Below are 14,378 nucleotides of genomic sequence, written 5' to 3' on the forward strand. Positions count from 1 at the left end.
ACCGATCGCTGTGGCTCCCCCTGTGGCCGAATGTTTTTTTTTTTTTCTTTCTAATTTTTGGTATGACTAAGTCATGGTATGGTATGCTGTACATAATCACAGAAACTGTCAGTGTGTCATTCTGTCAGTCAGTCATTCATTCTGTCTGTCCCACGTTTTTCTACTCACTGACGTGGTCAATCTATGTGAAACTGCACATAGGCATTGAGGATTGGCATAGGTAGAAGGTGAGAAAGCTACCAATGGGTATGGACTAGTCTAACTAGATAAAACAGATGTTGACAAAGTTTACTTTTGAGGACATAATTTACAGTTGAAAAAAGGTAATAAATCAAAATATATTGCAATATATTTTATCGCAATACTTAGCATATCACAACATATTTAAAATCGCAATAATATTGTATCGTGATAATATCGCATCATGGATCCTCTGGTGATTCCCACCCCTAATATAAAGTAAATGAGCCAAGCATTATTCCATGTACTTTCATCTTCAATGCCCATATCAGATGCATCCATGTGTCAAAAAATCTCGAAAGATATAATATGCAGGATTAAAAAAAACCAAAATCATACAGAAGTATTCCCTCTCAATTATGACTTACAATCCACTAGAGGTGTGTCACAGTGTGTTTTACTGCAGAGACTCTACCTGTATTTTCTTAATTTCTGTGTTAGAGACCTTTATGAGCGTGTACCTCACAGTGCTCAGGTCAGGTTGCAACACACTGCAACAAAAACTGCAAATAGGCAAGGGGAATGCCAAACGACAGTCAATCTGGGGTTGGCTTTTACTTTCGCTCCCGCTCGGAAGCGAATTAACAAACAGTAACAGACAATCTAGTATGTATCTTAGTATGCCTTTAATGATTTTTAAGGAGCTGACATATTGTACTCTTTTCATCCTTCTTTTCCAGGCGAAGCCACTGCCACCGAATCGAATCATTGTGTCAGCTCGATTCCTGAAACCTCTTAAGGAGCCATGTACAATATTGTAAGTTCAATATTCCCTGTCTACATGAACCATTTTATGCAGTTTTAATTGAGTTATTATTATATTTTTTTATGCCATACACTGCTGATTCCTGATACACTTTAACTTAAATGGATACTTTTAACTTTACTGAACTCAGAGGGAATTCCTGACAAGTCTATGTCAGTGTTTGCTGTAACCAAGTGTGTTTTATCTACTCAGCGTGGTAGCAAATGGGGATGTCTTGAACCCTGCCATGAGGCTGTTGATCCACCAGAGGATGCTCGGACAGTTTGACAGAATACTAGAGATGATCACAGAGAAGATGGGTATGAGAGTCCTTGGGGGTGCCCGAAGGTACGGCTAAAAAAAAAAAAAAAAGCTCACACTTCACATATGGACTACGTTCTTCCTACATTGTGATATAATTTCTGTCTTTCCTAGATACCTCAAGAACACTACATAACAGCAGTTTCACTTTTCTTTGTAAATATGCATACTGAAAAAGTCATTAACGTTAGCATGGATGCTTTTTAATATCTTTGCTGTGGTATATGAACACAGTATGTTGACACATGAAAACAGTATGTGCTTGTCAATGCTTTTACTATCCTAATTAATGACCACATGGTGATTATGAGAGGATATTTGGCAACTCAAGTGTGTCTTGATTTGACCAACTGGTACAAACACATTATGGAAACCTCAAAGCTTTTGACTTTGTGTGTGTTTTCCAGTCTCTACACCTATGAAGGCCACCAGGTGACTGACGGGAATCAGCTGGAAAGTGGTCAGCTGTACGTGGCTGTGGGAAGAGAAAGGTTTAAGAAGCTGCCCTACAGTGATCTTCTCTTCACTAAACCCAGAGGGACAAGGAGGGTCAATGGGTAAGCACTGCACTATAGAAAATACACTAGAGTAGTGGTCCCCAACTGGTGGGACCGCGGGTCCATTCTGAATGGATCGCAAGGTTGTTAAAAGCACATTTTATTTTTAAGCATAGTGAATTTCCAGCACAGAGCTTTTATTTTGAAGTGCTGTTTCCTGCTGTAGAGTGAGTGACTAACGGACAGCTGCTTGATAGAGACAGCAAACTAGTTTTGACAACATGGCCAAACACAAGTATGACCCCAAACATATTAAACTGTGTGAACCTTGACCTAATGACTAAGGAGAAATCTGGACCCCGTGGCTGGACCTGTTGGGAACCACTGCACTACAGTAACATGTTGTCAGTCACAACTGCAATTCGCCTATAAAGAAAAAGCTTAAACTCACTTTAACAACATCTTTGAATGTAAAAATTCCTTAATCACTGGCTTTATATTGAGCAAGCTATCTTAACTTATTAATGTAAACAACATTGACCAATAATACACATTATTACCACCCATCAGCATGTAGATTCATGGGTCCTTTGTAAGGAGATGGGGAAATTTAAAACTACAATACTATGGCTACCAGTATTGGTTCTTGGAAACCGTTTAGTTTGTGTTTGTCTGTGTTCCAGTGTGAAAACTAATTACTCCTCCAGAGCTAAATTCTGCTTTCTCTTGGAACATAATAATCTTAGTGCCAATATTATTTTAAAGATGGATAACTTGCTGCATGTGAATGAGTGTTGCCTTTCTTATTGTAATGTAAAAAAAAATGTATATTAACCATTTCACATGCACATACACAAAGCTACAGTGTCTTAAACACATTAAACTAATATCAAACAGTCCAGTGTTCAACCATCCAATTTTTTATTTTCAGATAAACTTTAGTTCAGTTGTAGTTTACACAATTACATAAATCATAAATCAGTGTTTTAAGAAAAGCACTTAGTATGATGTATGTTAATAAGATTATTTTTTGTCTGCCCTGTTTACAGAATGAAAGCTTACTCTCTACCGCCTATCTACAGATTCTCCAAGCAAAATGGAAATGTAAGAATCACGTGTGCCTTTTGCATTAATTACTTTGATGAGTTTAGTTTTGTGTCAAATCAAGAACAACAAATTCAACATTTTAATAGCTTGCACATATACATTGCTTAATTAAACTTTTTACTTGCGTGAAAATAATTAGCACCTCATTTATGAACATACACAGAAAAGAGGAAGTGTTTGATTTTCTTTTATGATTTAGTGGCTATTAGTTCATTTAATGAGGGTCAAAACTCTGGTTTAGTTCCAGAGTATATTATTTTGCTCTGTTTGAATACTGAGACGACACAGTTCTTATTTCTCCAGTCCTTACAATACTACTAGTACAATAAACTTGTAAAGTAAAAGCATCCATGCCAGGTGATAAACTTAGTTATAGAGAAGCAGATAGTTATGTACATTTAGTTATATTCCAAAACTGCATATACAGTGACATGCAAAAGTTCGGGCACCCATGGTCAAAATTTTTTTTACTGTGAATAATTATGTGAGTAGAAGATGAACTGATCTCCAAAAGGGCATGAAGTTGAGGATGAAACATGGTTTTCAACATTTTAAGCAAAATTAATGTATTATTTTTTGTTTTGTACAATTTTAGAATGAATTAAAGGAAAGTTTGGGCACCCCATGACATTTGGGCTTTTAGACAACCTATACCAGGCTCTCAGACCATAATTAGCTTTTAAGGACTATGGCTTGTATACAGTCATTGTTAGGAAAGGCCAGGTGATGCAAATTTCATATCAATCAATCAATCAATTTTATTTATAAAGCCCAATATCACAAATCACAATCTATCATACTCTGACTCCTGATACCTTGTCCCAACAACAGCAGCCATGGGCTCATCTAAACAGCTGCCTAGCACTCTGAAAACTAAAATAATTGATGTCCACAAAGCAGGACGAGACTATAAGAAGATAGAAAAGTGTTTTCAGGTCGCCGTTTCCCCAGTTTGTAATGTAATTGACAAATGTCAGTTAACAGGAAGCGTCACACCATCTGTAAAAAAGCTGAAGATGAAGAGAGGGTGTCTTCTAATCCTCAACACATCTCAAAATCCAGAACGTACTTTCGTAGGTGCAAGCTGAAGGTTTTGCCATGGCTCTCACAGCCCCCCGACCTAAATATCATTAAAAATCTGTGGATAGACCTCAAAAGAGCAGTGCATGCAAGACATCCAAGGATCTCACAGAGCTAAAAGACTTTTGCAGGAAGAATGGGTGAAAATCCCCAAAACAAGAACTGAAAGACTCTTAGCTGGATGCAAAATGCGTTTAGAAGCTGTGATTCTTGCCAAAGGGGGTGCTACTAAATACTGACCATGCAGGGTGCCCAAACTTTTGCTTCAGGCTCGTTTCCTTTTTTGTTATTTTGAAACTGTAAAAGATTGAAATAAAAAAAAGTAGTTTTGCTTTAAATATTAAAAAAATGTGTCATCAACATTATGCCCTTTGGAAATCAGGTCATCTTTTACTTGCTTAGCTTTTCACAATAAACCAAATTTTGACCAGGGGTGCCCAAACTTTTTCATACAACTCTACCTTTATTGTTGTTCATGTTTTTTCTCAACTAAACCACACTTGTATTTCCTTCAGAGTAAGTCCATGGTCAGATGCAGTGATAGCGGAGGTGGAGACTCCAAGGCCTCTCCTCCAGCCCACAGCGGCAGCAACAAGGATCACCTGTCCTCCATCGTCAGGGAGATCTCTCAGGCCAGACTCATGACCCTCAGGAAGAAGAGGAGTGGACAAAGCATGACCCTTGGCATCTCTGATAACGGTAAAGCAGACACAACTACAGTAGGATGGTATGGAAGAGAGTGGAGTATGTTTATACCTGCTAATTCCAAACAGGCCAGGCAAGAACAATGGGGCTGTGGCTTTGGAGCACTATAGCTCCTATAATTGTGTATTTTGGTTTGATATATATGAGAGATTTGTTGGATAACACTGTGAACAAAAAATGACTTTTTTAATAGTTAATTAGCTGACTTGCCTATTGCCTTATTTTTATTAATCAATTAATTATATTAATATTACACAGTATTAATAATTACGTCCTGCTGCTCTTTGCATTCATCCGACATAAGGGTACATTAGTACATTTTTAAAAAGGGGCTACCAAAGTAAAAAGGAGTTAAAAATGAAAACTATTGTATTCTCATTATCCTTGACATTCATCGTCACCATTTACTAGTTTCAACATATGCTACTTAAAGTGGGAGAGAGTTTGCGTGTATGTGTGTTTCTGTTTATAGATCCATAATAAGTGAATACCCACAACAGTGTGCGCTTACTGTCTGGTTGCATGTGCTCGTGCAATAAAGAAGATGAGTGCCTGGTTTAACCCTTTAAATCCTGTGCAAATGTTCTTGGTTCCTTTCAAAAGCATGGGAAGAAAGCAGAGAGCAATGGAAGAAGAAATTAACCCCCCCAAAATTAGCAATATATTAGTAAAAAAGAGAAGATTGAAAATAAGAACATTTTAAAAAAGAAAGGAAGGAGGAAGGAAATGACCTTGAAAAAAAGCTTAAAAAATAACATAAAATAATTCTGTAACATTATTTCCAGGTTTCAAAGGGTTAAGGACACCTCTCACAAGAAGGTCACATTATTACAAGTGCTACCTTGCCTTCTAATCTCTGTCTGTCTGTATTACCTTCTCCCATAAATCATTTCCATAACATGCACAAATAGGGCTTATTTACACTGAGGATGAAGAGACATACAGACATATGATGTAATGTATGGCCTTTGAAATCTTATGTAACCTGCTATATTCTTAAATGCCCACATAGTGGCACTGTTGCTCTGCAAAAAAAAATATAGCAAGAAATATTGAAAGTAGGTCTAGCATGATGACATTAACTGCTATTACAAGAAACACATTACGTCACCCTCTGGGCTTGTGATCAGTATATTAAAATGTCCTGCAGAAACTCCAGTTACTCTTTCCTCAATGGCAGCTGGCACTCCTCTGAACATTAAGATATTTTGTTGCTCTGGGACCCTAACAGATGTTTTCTGTGAATGATATATGCATTGTATGTAACACTGTGAGAGGGAAGTGAGAGCAGTATTTCTATTTCTTTTATAAATATTTTACAGTAAAAGGGATTTTGATTTTCTGCAGACTGCTGCTGACCTTATTATAACTCCTACTGCGGTACGAACCACATTACGTCATCTCGTCATGATAGATGTTGCCTGTTTGCTCCTCTGGCAGGAGAGTTGACAGCAGAAGCCCAAAGGAGCGTGGAGAATTGTGTCCGTGGTTCAGGGGAGCTGGCATTTTGCATCAAAAGAGAGAGGGATGAGGAATGTGTGTGCGAGTGTCTTTTGTCTAGCGCGTGTGCGTTTGAGACCTGTAATGTCACCCTCAAAATCCACCGCGCGTCACATTGTGTGGCATGTCGTATTATTATAGGCAGAGAGAACCATGTTGCATTATTGGTCCCCTTGGGTGACATTGACCAAAGATTAAATTAACAGACAGACAGCTCGGAAAACAAGATCAGGCATTAGAAAAGATCGTTGGAATGGCCTGGAGAGCATATCACATTCTCATGCACCCTTCACAGTTTGACCTATAAAGTCTTTTTCAAGTGCTGTCATGTTTATTAGAAACATTTCTTTATTTGTCTGGCTAAGGTGGCTCTGCATGGCACTTAGTCCGTCTCTGTCCGTGGTGCTGAACAGACTTTTTGTAAAATACATCAGGCTGAGGTTTCCCAAATGCATCTTTAGCCTTTTTGTTCATCTTCTCTCCCACAGCAAATCAATGCTAAAATGTTATTTGTGCATTTGGTTTCTCAAAAGCAAATGAGCTGAAATCATTGCTGCCCATCACTACCAACACCAAATTACTTCTGTACCCATTAGCCGCCAAGTTAAGTAATGTGGTCCTGTTCAGCCTCTCAATGGGAACACAGTGTTCATATCACCTTTTGTTTAGTGATTCACATCAGCACAGGAGTGTTTCGTGGTGTTATCATCCCTTTGGGAAACCCTGCCCTGGCTGGGTATGAGGTAAACACATCTGATTCTGTTGCCAAAAGGAACACAGCCAAAAAGTTGGCTGACTGGCAGAGGCTGTGGAAAGAACACAGCATGAAAGCCACACTTCAGATCTCTGGTGTGCTGGAACATTGGAATGAAAACAAAAAGGATTATTGTACAGGTGTCATGTCATTATCAATGTATTTTTTTCAGAGAGGGAGGGGGAGAAAAAAAGATGTAATGATGTACAGACTGAAAGGCTTTGAAACGAAAGAGAGACAAATGAGACAGAGTGACCCCGTAACTCGAGATTCTCCCTCTGTTCTGCGCCGGCTCTGTTGTGACAGGGGGGTTAGATTTTGTGTGTGTGTGTCCATGTGTGTGTGTCGGTACGCCAGTCCCCATTATTCACTGTCTATCAGCTGCTGGGAGCCAGACTGAGTTTAACTCCAGCAGTTTCTGTCTGGTGTATTGTAAAGCTTCTGACTTTTCTGCTTCATTAGAGTGAACACAGCGGTGAGTGACAGCAGAGGCGAGGGGGAGGCGGTGCGACAACTCATGCAGCAAAGGTCACAGAATGAATTTGAACTTACTATAACAAAGACATTTGGCTTAAAAGACTTAACCAACAAGACGCATTGCCTGTCGTACGCTCAGCCCAACATAGTTATATTTTATGGAAGCTCTTTTAAGTGGAGTAAATTATTGGTCCAATTTGGCCAGTGATCAAAAACGCATTCATGTTCAGCTTGTATATAACCAATCAGCTGTTGTTGCTAACCTCGAAATAGAAATAGGATGTTTATCAGTGTTCTCCTCCTTAAAGGGCCTTTGTGACCAGTTCAGTTAATGGCTCCCCTGAGAAGAGAGGAGAGAAGAAGAGGAAGTAGAAAGAGAACCAGCAGGAGAGGGAGAATAAAAGATAATAGAAAGAGAAAAGACGTGTTTTGACAGGTGAGGGGAGATGGGATGTAAAGAAAAGGGATGATAAAGGAAAAAGGAGTGAATCAAAGGTTGAGATGATGAAGGGAGGAGGATATTATGAGGAAGAAGAAGAGAAAAAAGAGTACAGGTGGAATCAAATAGTGAGTATGATGAATAGCCTAAGATGGTGGAGCATGAGCATTGAGTGGAGGGGGGAAAAAGAGGCACAGAGATATTGAAGGGTAGAGGGATGGGTGGGGTTTGGATAATTGCCTTTCATTTGGATAATCTCTCCATTTAGAGTCATCAAAGCAGAATTTTACTTGCCTCTGCCCCTTGCTGGGGCCAAATTGCTGTTCTGAAAATCAACAAAAGAGCCTTGCACTTCAGGAGAGATGGACAGACTGAAAGGTATGGATAAGAGGAGAGAGAGAGGGAAGGCAAATAGAGAGAGGAAGCAAAGGAGAAGGGGAAGGAGAAGGGGGTCTACTGATTATCCGGACTCTTACATGCGTTTTATATGCCTCTGTGCATGCATTAGTGAGGGGGCTTTGATTTGCAAAATAATGTGTGTGCGTGTCCTTTCCGGGTCTATTCTGAGCATGATTGGTATCTGCCAAAATAAGCCCTCTTTAGATAATGGTGAGAATCCGGCCAAGAACTGTACAGCATTGATATGTGACGTGCAGGTGCTGCTTTACAACCTGTAACAGTGTAGTTCGACTTTCGGCACAGATAAGCATGCATTGGACTGAATAATGATTCCTGAGGCTTGAGGCACAATGCAACCAATACAATCAACATATAACAGTATGTACTACAGGTATACCTTTTTTAGTGATGGTTGCAGAGCTGTGCACAGTGCAGTGATTAGTGTTGGAATAATACTTCCATACAAGGGGCTGATGATACCGGGGATATGGTGTCTCTATTTAAAACACAAAACACAACAACATTTTTTTTTGTAGAGTTACAGACCTGTGTCTTAATGACAAAAAGAGTGAAAAAAAATGAATTTCCCCTCAGGGGGATTAATAAAGTATATAAAATTTAAAATTTAAAAATTTAATTAAAAAACAAAACAAAACAAAAAACATACGGAAGCCCAGAGGGCGAGAAAGAAGAAGAAGAAGAAGAAGAAGAAAAAAAACAGCTGAAAAGAAAAGGCCAGAATAATCTTTCCAAGTTACCTATTTTAATTGTAATTTTATTTTTTATTTTTATTTTAATCTATGGAACAGATAAAAAAAAAGTTTAGCCAGGAAATTTTTCTGCCTTCTTTATTTCTTTATTTTTATTTATCTGTGAAAACAAGTGAAAAAAAGTTTGGGCAGGTAAAAACATTTTTGTCCGGTGAATTTTAATGTCACCAAAACCCACACTGACGTGGGGAGAACATGCAAACTCCACACAGAAGGTCTCCCCCACCCCAGGGTCCGAACCAGGAACCCTCTTTAAATGATTCTGGCAAAGTTGATATTTTCACCTAGCGATTTTTTTTATCCACTCATTTAATAAATTTGAGGGGGGAAAAAAACAAAGAAAAAAACAAAACTGTTCTTAAGTCATAACACAGCAGAGTAAACAATTTAGATCCGACTTAGAAAATGGTTTATCAGAATTTTTTCTTTTTCTCACTTGCCTCTCAGGGCTTTTGTACAATTGCCACTAGTAGGTGACAAAAATGTTTCTTCAAAGGAAGAACCTTCTAGCTAAACAAAATCATGTCGTACTCTGTTGTGATTTACAGTGCTGTAAATCAAACGATTTTTCACATGTATAGTTATGCTATATATGCTGTAAGAAATCTTTTGGAAGCTATGGTTTCTACACAGTCTCTCCTGCCATGAAACTCTGCAACATGGTAAAAAGAAACAACTGTTTAAAAATCTAAAAGCAATTTCAGTTTTAAGTACATTTTACAAAATCAAGAACTTGGAGAGACACGCTCTAAGGCCCTATTCCTGTGCTCTTTTACAAACAAAAACCCACAGAGCAGTTTTGTGATCTTCAGTTGTTCAGTCTCAATATCCCAGATTCATCTTGTCTTTTGTTAGACTTCTCTAAGTTTGGAGACAGTGAGTTCCAAATAACCCAGGTGAGCTTGCATTGAAAGCACAAGGACATCCACTTTACACAGTATCTTATGTTCTGTGTAGCCTGCCACTTCCTTTTCATGTACAAGGCTGCATCTTTTAATGTAGCAGGAGCAAATTCAATTTGTGCCACACTATGGGCACACATTATGTCCATTCCTATTATTTTCCTTGAAGGGACTTTGATTTGAAGTCAAGGGAGCTTTAAGTTGAAGTACTTTTCAGAAAAACTAATTTCTTAAACCTCAAAATGGAAAAATTCTTGGTATTATTTGCAAGTTGAATGAAGAGGAAGTAAGATTGCTGCATGTAAGCATGGCATGTGAGCGTGTCTTTGTGTTTACACGTGCATTTGCACATGCACAAGCCATCCGAGCCAGATCAACCTTCTGCCTCTGGTGTCATAAAATGTGATGCTGCCTTGGGGAATTAGCCCTGTTAGCATATGTATCTATAATGCCTGTCAGAGTGAAATAGGGTTCAAAACAGCATGGGGAGGCAGGAGACATGCACACAAAGAGACTATGTGTCGAAAAATTGTGTGTCTGTGTCAAAAAAAAGAGGCTCAGCAGCGAAGGATGAGAGATGGCAACATTTAAAGGAAGTTTTTTTTCTTCTTGCCAAGTTCTTAGAAAGTGTGGGTTGCGAGCGCTGTGTTAAAAGTATTTATGTGTGTGTTATGTGCGTGACTGTTTTTATGTGCGCACGCTCGCATGTCACATTTCAGACAACACGGCCATCCTTCCCAATCCCCTCCTTCATTCTTCCTCTACTTTCATCTCTCCCTTTTCACTACAGCAGGAAAAAGGTTCTTCATGACCCTTTGATGCAGGATTACTGGATTAAAGTGCAGGGTAGCTGTACTAATCTGCCACATTAATCTGTTAACAAGTGTTTCAGCTGTGACATACAACAGAGCCGGCTGTGACACGTAAAGTATAGGGTTAGGGTAATGTGTGACACTTTCAATGACACACATTTTCTTAATTTCAGTCACTTCTAATCTAGCCTGCTTTGCGTGTTTTAGCATTTTTTTCTTTTTAGCAAGTAGACGCACATCTGGAGTAGCTGTGATAGGAACACAAGCATCTGCAGGATTTGTATCAGCCCCAGACACTGAAACAGTTTGACATTCAACCCAAATGGCAAGAGTAAATATCTGACATTTGTGGAGATCTGAAGTTTACATGTGTTGGAGCTGGGCTTCAGAAGTTGCTGTGTTGCCGGAGCGAAGAGCTCTGTGTCTTTGTAATGCAGCTGCACACACATTTTCAAATATTGTAAATTTTATATCATCTATCAGTGAAATATGATACGACATAGGGCTGAGCAATATGACCAAAATCTTATATCCCGATATAGGTCATTTCATATCCTGATAACGATACCTATCCCAATGTAGCACATTTTAATCCAATGAATAAAAAGTAGCCCCATCACAGCGGTAAGTGCTGCAAAAGCTTTGTGAATTAAAAAGCCAAGAAGAGTAATGTATCAATTTGATCCGTGCAAAAGATAGACAGACTCCAAATGACGAAAAATATTGCGTAAAAAGTGTAATTTGCATCACAACGATATAAACGATAGAGCAATATATGAAACGATAGACATTTTTCTCTTGTCACACTATGTATATCGTCATATCGCACAGCCCTAATACGATACGATATGGTACGATACGATACAATACCATACGATACAATACAATACGATGCAATGTACTTTATTGTCCCCACAGGGAAATTTGTCTCGGACCCAGGAGCTGCACAGGTATTGCTGCTTTACAATAACAGTGCAGAAGAAATGACGCATACACCATAAAAACATAAAAACACATACTACATATAACAGTATTGCACATCAGCCATTTATGTATTGCACATAGCACCAGCACACATCAGAGCACCATAAGCAAAACACAGCACAACCCCTAAGCATCAAGTTATATTATTTAAAATCTTAATTGAGGTTTTCACAAATTAATTAAAAAAAAATAAAATAAAATAATGCAGTTTAGGGTGCAAAGAAACAGTAAGGCACATTGCCCAAAAAAATGAAAATATATATATAAAATTTACTTCAACACAATGTATTTTTTAGATGATAAATGAGAAAACTATTTCTAGTTGACAGAGGGCTCTGCTTGTGTTCATAAAAACTTAGTCCCATTTTCATGACCTATATTATTTGGGTGAGTACGTTCCATCATCAATTATTCTGATTCTGAATGCTGAATGTTACCAAAGTTATTGGTTAGTAAGGCTTTTACGACATTTGCATACATAATAGCTGTATCTGAAAGCATGCAATCATGTTTTTTTGCCTTAAAAAAGAAAAATCTTATTTTAATATTCACTCATATTACACTGATTAGACAGAAGCCATTTGGAATGAACCTTTCATATGATGAAAACACTGGATGGTAAGGTTTCAGGCAACTGTGAGAAAAATGAGAAAGAGAACAAACTCCATGAATTATTAAAATATTTAACTGAAGCCATGACCTTTATAAATATTACTCTGCCTGTCTGACTGCAACATTGTTAAGCAGCTCTTTCCTCTGATTTAATGTCAAAGCTATCTGAGCACACGGCTGCACACTGCTGTAGATTAGAGGCATTTTCTACACTACTAAAAAAAGTTCACTCTACAGATAATAATGCACAGTGTTCATTTCTTCAGATGCATCTTGAGAACAAACCTTTGAGTATGTTATACACTAGAAATCCTTTGTATTATTACTGTGAAAAATAAAATAAAATAAAATGGTAGATTGATTACACTGGAGGGCTTGGGTAAAGAGGCGATTGGGGGGTTTCCTGGCAACAATAAAAGGGTGCAGCAAGCTGTTTTTTTTAATGGTGGCTTTCGATTAAATTAAAGGTAGTTTGGTGCGCCTCACATTTTGCAACCTGTATAGAAGTTTCTGTGTGATCAGGGCCTAACACGGCCCATGCCTTCAACCTTTGTGGTCTCAATGCTTTCTCATTTTTTAGTTACTTCGCCTTTCATAGTTAGCCTTGTACATACTGTAGGGTTAATAGTACTCACCGTGCATTTTTGTATAGTGTTTTTGACCATCTTGATAATCACCTGAGTGTCGTTAAATAGCAAGGTTAGCCAATCAGCTAATGTAGCTAGCTGCTAAAATAAAGAAAAGCACCTCAGATTTATGAGGAGGGCAGTTAGCTCTATGGAACTTTACTGCTTGATTTTGCAAGAACGTGTAGGTCCGTCATTAACTGCTCTGAAAATGTTTTGTGCTGCACTGAGTGACTAGCTAATGTTGCTAACGGTTAGCTAAGACACAGGTGATTCTCAAAAGGATCACATACAATACATACAAAAAACAATATTATAAATGAATGCTTTAAACAATATGTTAAAGGTAACTGTGAAAATTTAAGTAACTACCTTAAGGGTGACAGGGCACTGTAAACAACACATTCTCACTCAGACCTCGTCACATATAGCCACGTGGTCGTGGACTTTTCACATCAACATGTGGAGCCTGGGTGTGTCTGTTGTTGACAATCTGGGACACCGTGTCAGGTTCAGCCTATTACATGCATTGTGTCTTTTCAAAATACTCTTCCATTTTCACAGAAACTGAACAATTTACATACAGTCAGTACAAAACTCTGAATTGACTTGGCTAGGTGTAGAAAAAAATAACAGGTTTTGGCTCTACATGCATAAGGGACTTTCGCCCGGCCTCCTGGGCAAAAGTCTGCAATTGTTGGATGCATCCAACCCCCTCCCACCCATCCTACACAGACTTTTCACCCCCATAACTTAGGTTGTTGTCTGGACGCGTTTCACCCTGACGCCATCGGGTGCCATTACATGCTGATGGAAGTCACTGCCCAAGTGCCAGTATTGACGACTTCAGAATGAGCCCGGGTTGCTGTAAACACAAAGGTTGGATGTGATGATAATGTTACTGTAGAGCTAACAGAAAGTCATAAAACAGATATATGCCACACTACATGGTACAAGTAGAGAATAAAAAACCATCTGTCAATAGAAAGACTTCTTCCAGTTCAGGTAAACTTGAACTTCACTTGTAAAATCAATGGCATGCATCTCTAAATGAAGTTGTTGTTGTGACCCCTGAGTCACAAATGTAGCATCTACAAAGCATTGCAAATAAGATAAGTTTGATGTGCAAGTGTGATTCGCCAGATTGCTGATCACAAAACATGCATCACCCTAACCTTAATGACTCTCCTGATATCTTCACAGTTTGCTATTTTGTCTCATAAACCTATGCATTACATTAAAATATATTGTCTGTATGCATGAGAGAGAGGGAGAAACAGATGAACAGGCAAAATGTGCAGTCATCAGAACTTAGAAAGCAGCTTGGTTGTTTTTTTCTGTGTCACATCACTATAAACCCAACACCAACTGGGCCTTTCTATTGGTGGCCGGCCATACAGTCATTAAA

The 14,378-nt window shown here is 38.5% G+C and overlaps 1 protein-coding gene across 1 annotated transcript in view; it reads left to right on the plus strand.

The window, feature by feature from the left end:
* Positions 1-14,378, plus strand: part of LOC126391792 (doublecortin domain-containing protein 2-like) — a 32,068-nt gene that overhangs the window by 8,125 nt on the left and 9,565 nt on the right. The window contains exons 3-7 of the mRNA XM_050046732.1: positions 921-997; positions 1,199-1,333; positions 1,714-1,863; positions 2,853-2,907; positions 4,506-4,689. Of these exons, the coding sequence (XP_049902689.1) occupies positions 921-997; positions 1,199-1,333; positions 1,714-1,863; positions 2,853-2,907; positions 4,506-4,689 (601 nt within the window). The remainder of the gene's footprint in view (positions 1-920; positions 998-1,198; positions 1,334-1,713; positions 1,864-2,852; positions 2,908-4,505; positions 4,690-14,378) is intronic.

This window comes from Epinephelus moara, chromosome 6, assembly GCF_006386435.1.
Source record: "Epinephelus moara isolate mb chromosome 6, YSFRI_EMoa_1.0, whole genome shotgun sequence".
NCBI lineage: Eukaryota > Metazoa > Chordata > Actinopteri > Perciformes > Serranidae > Epinephelus > Epinephelus moara.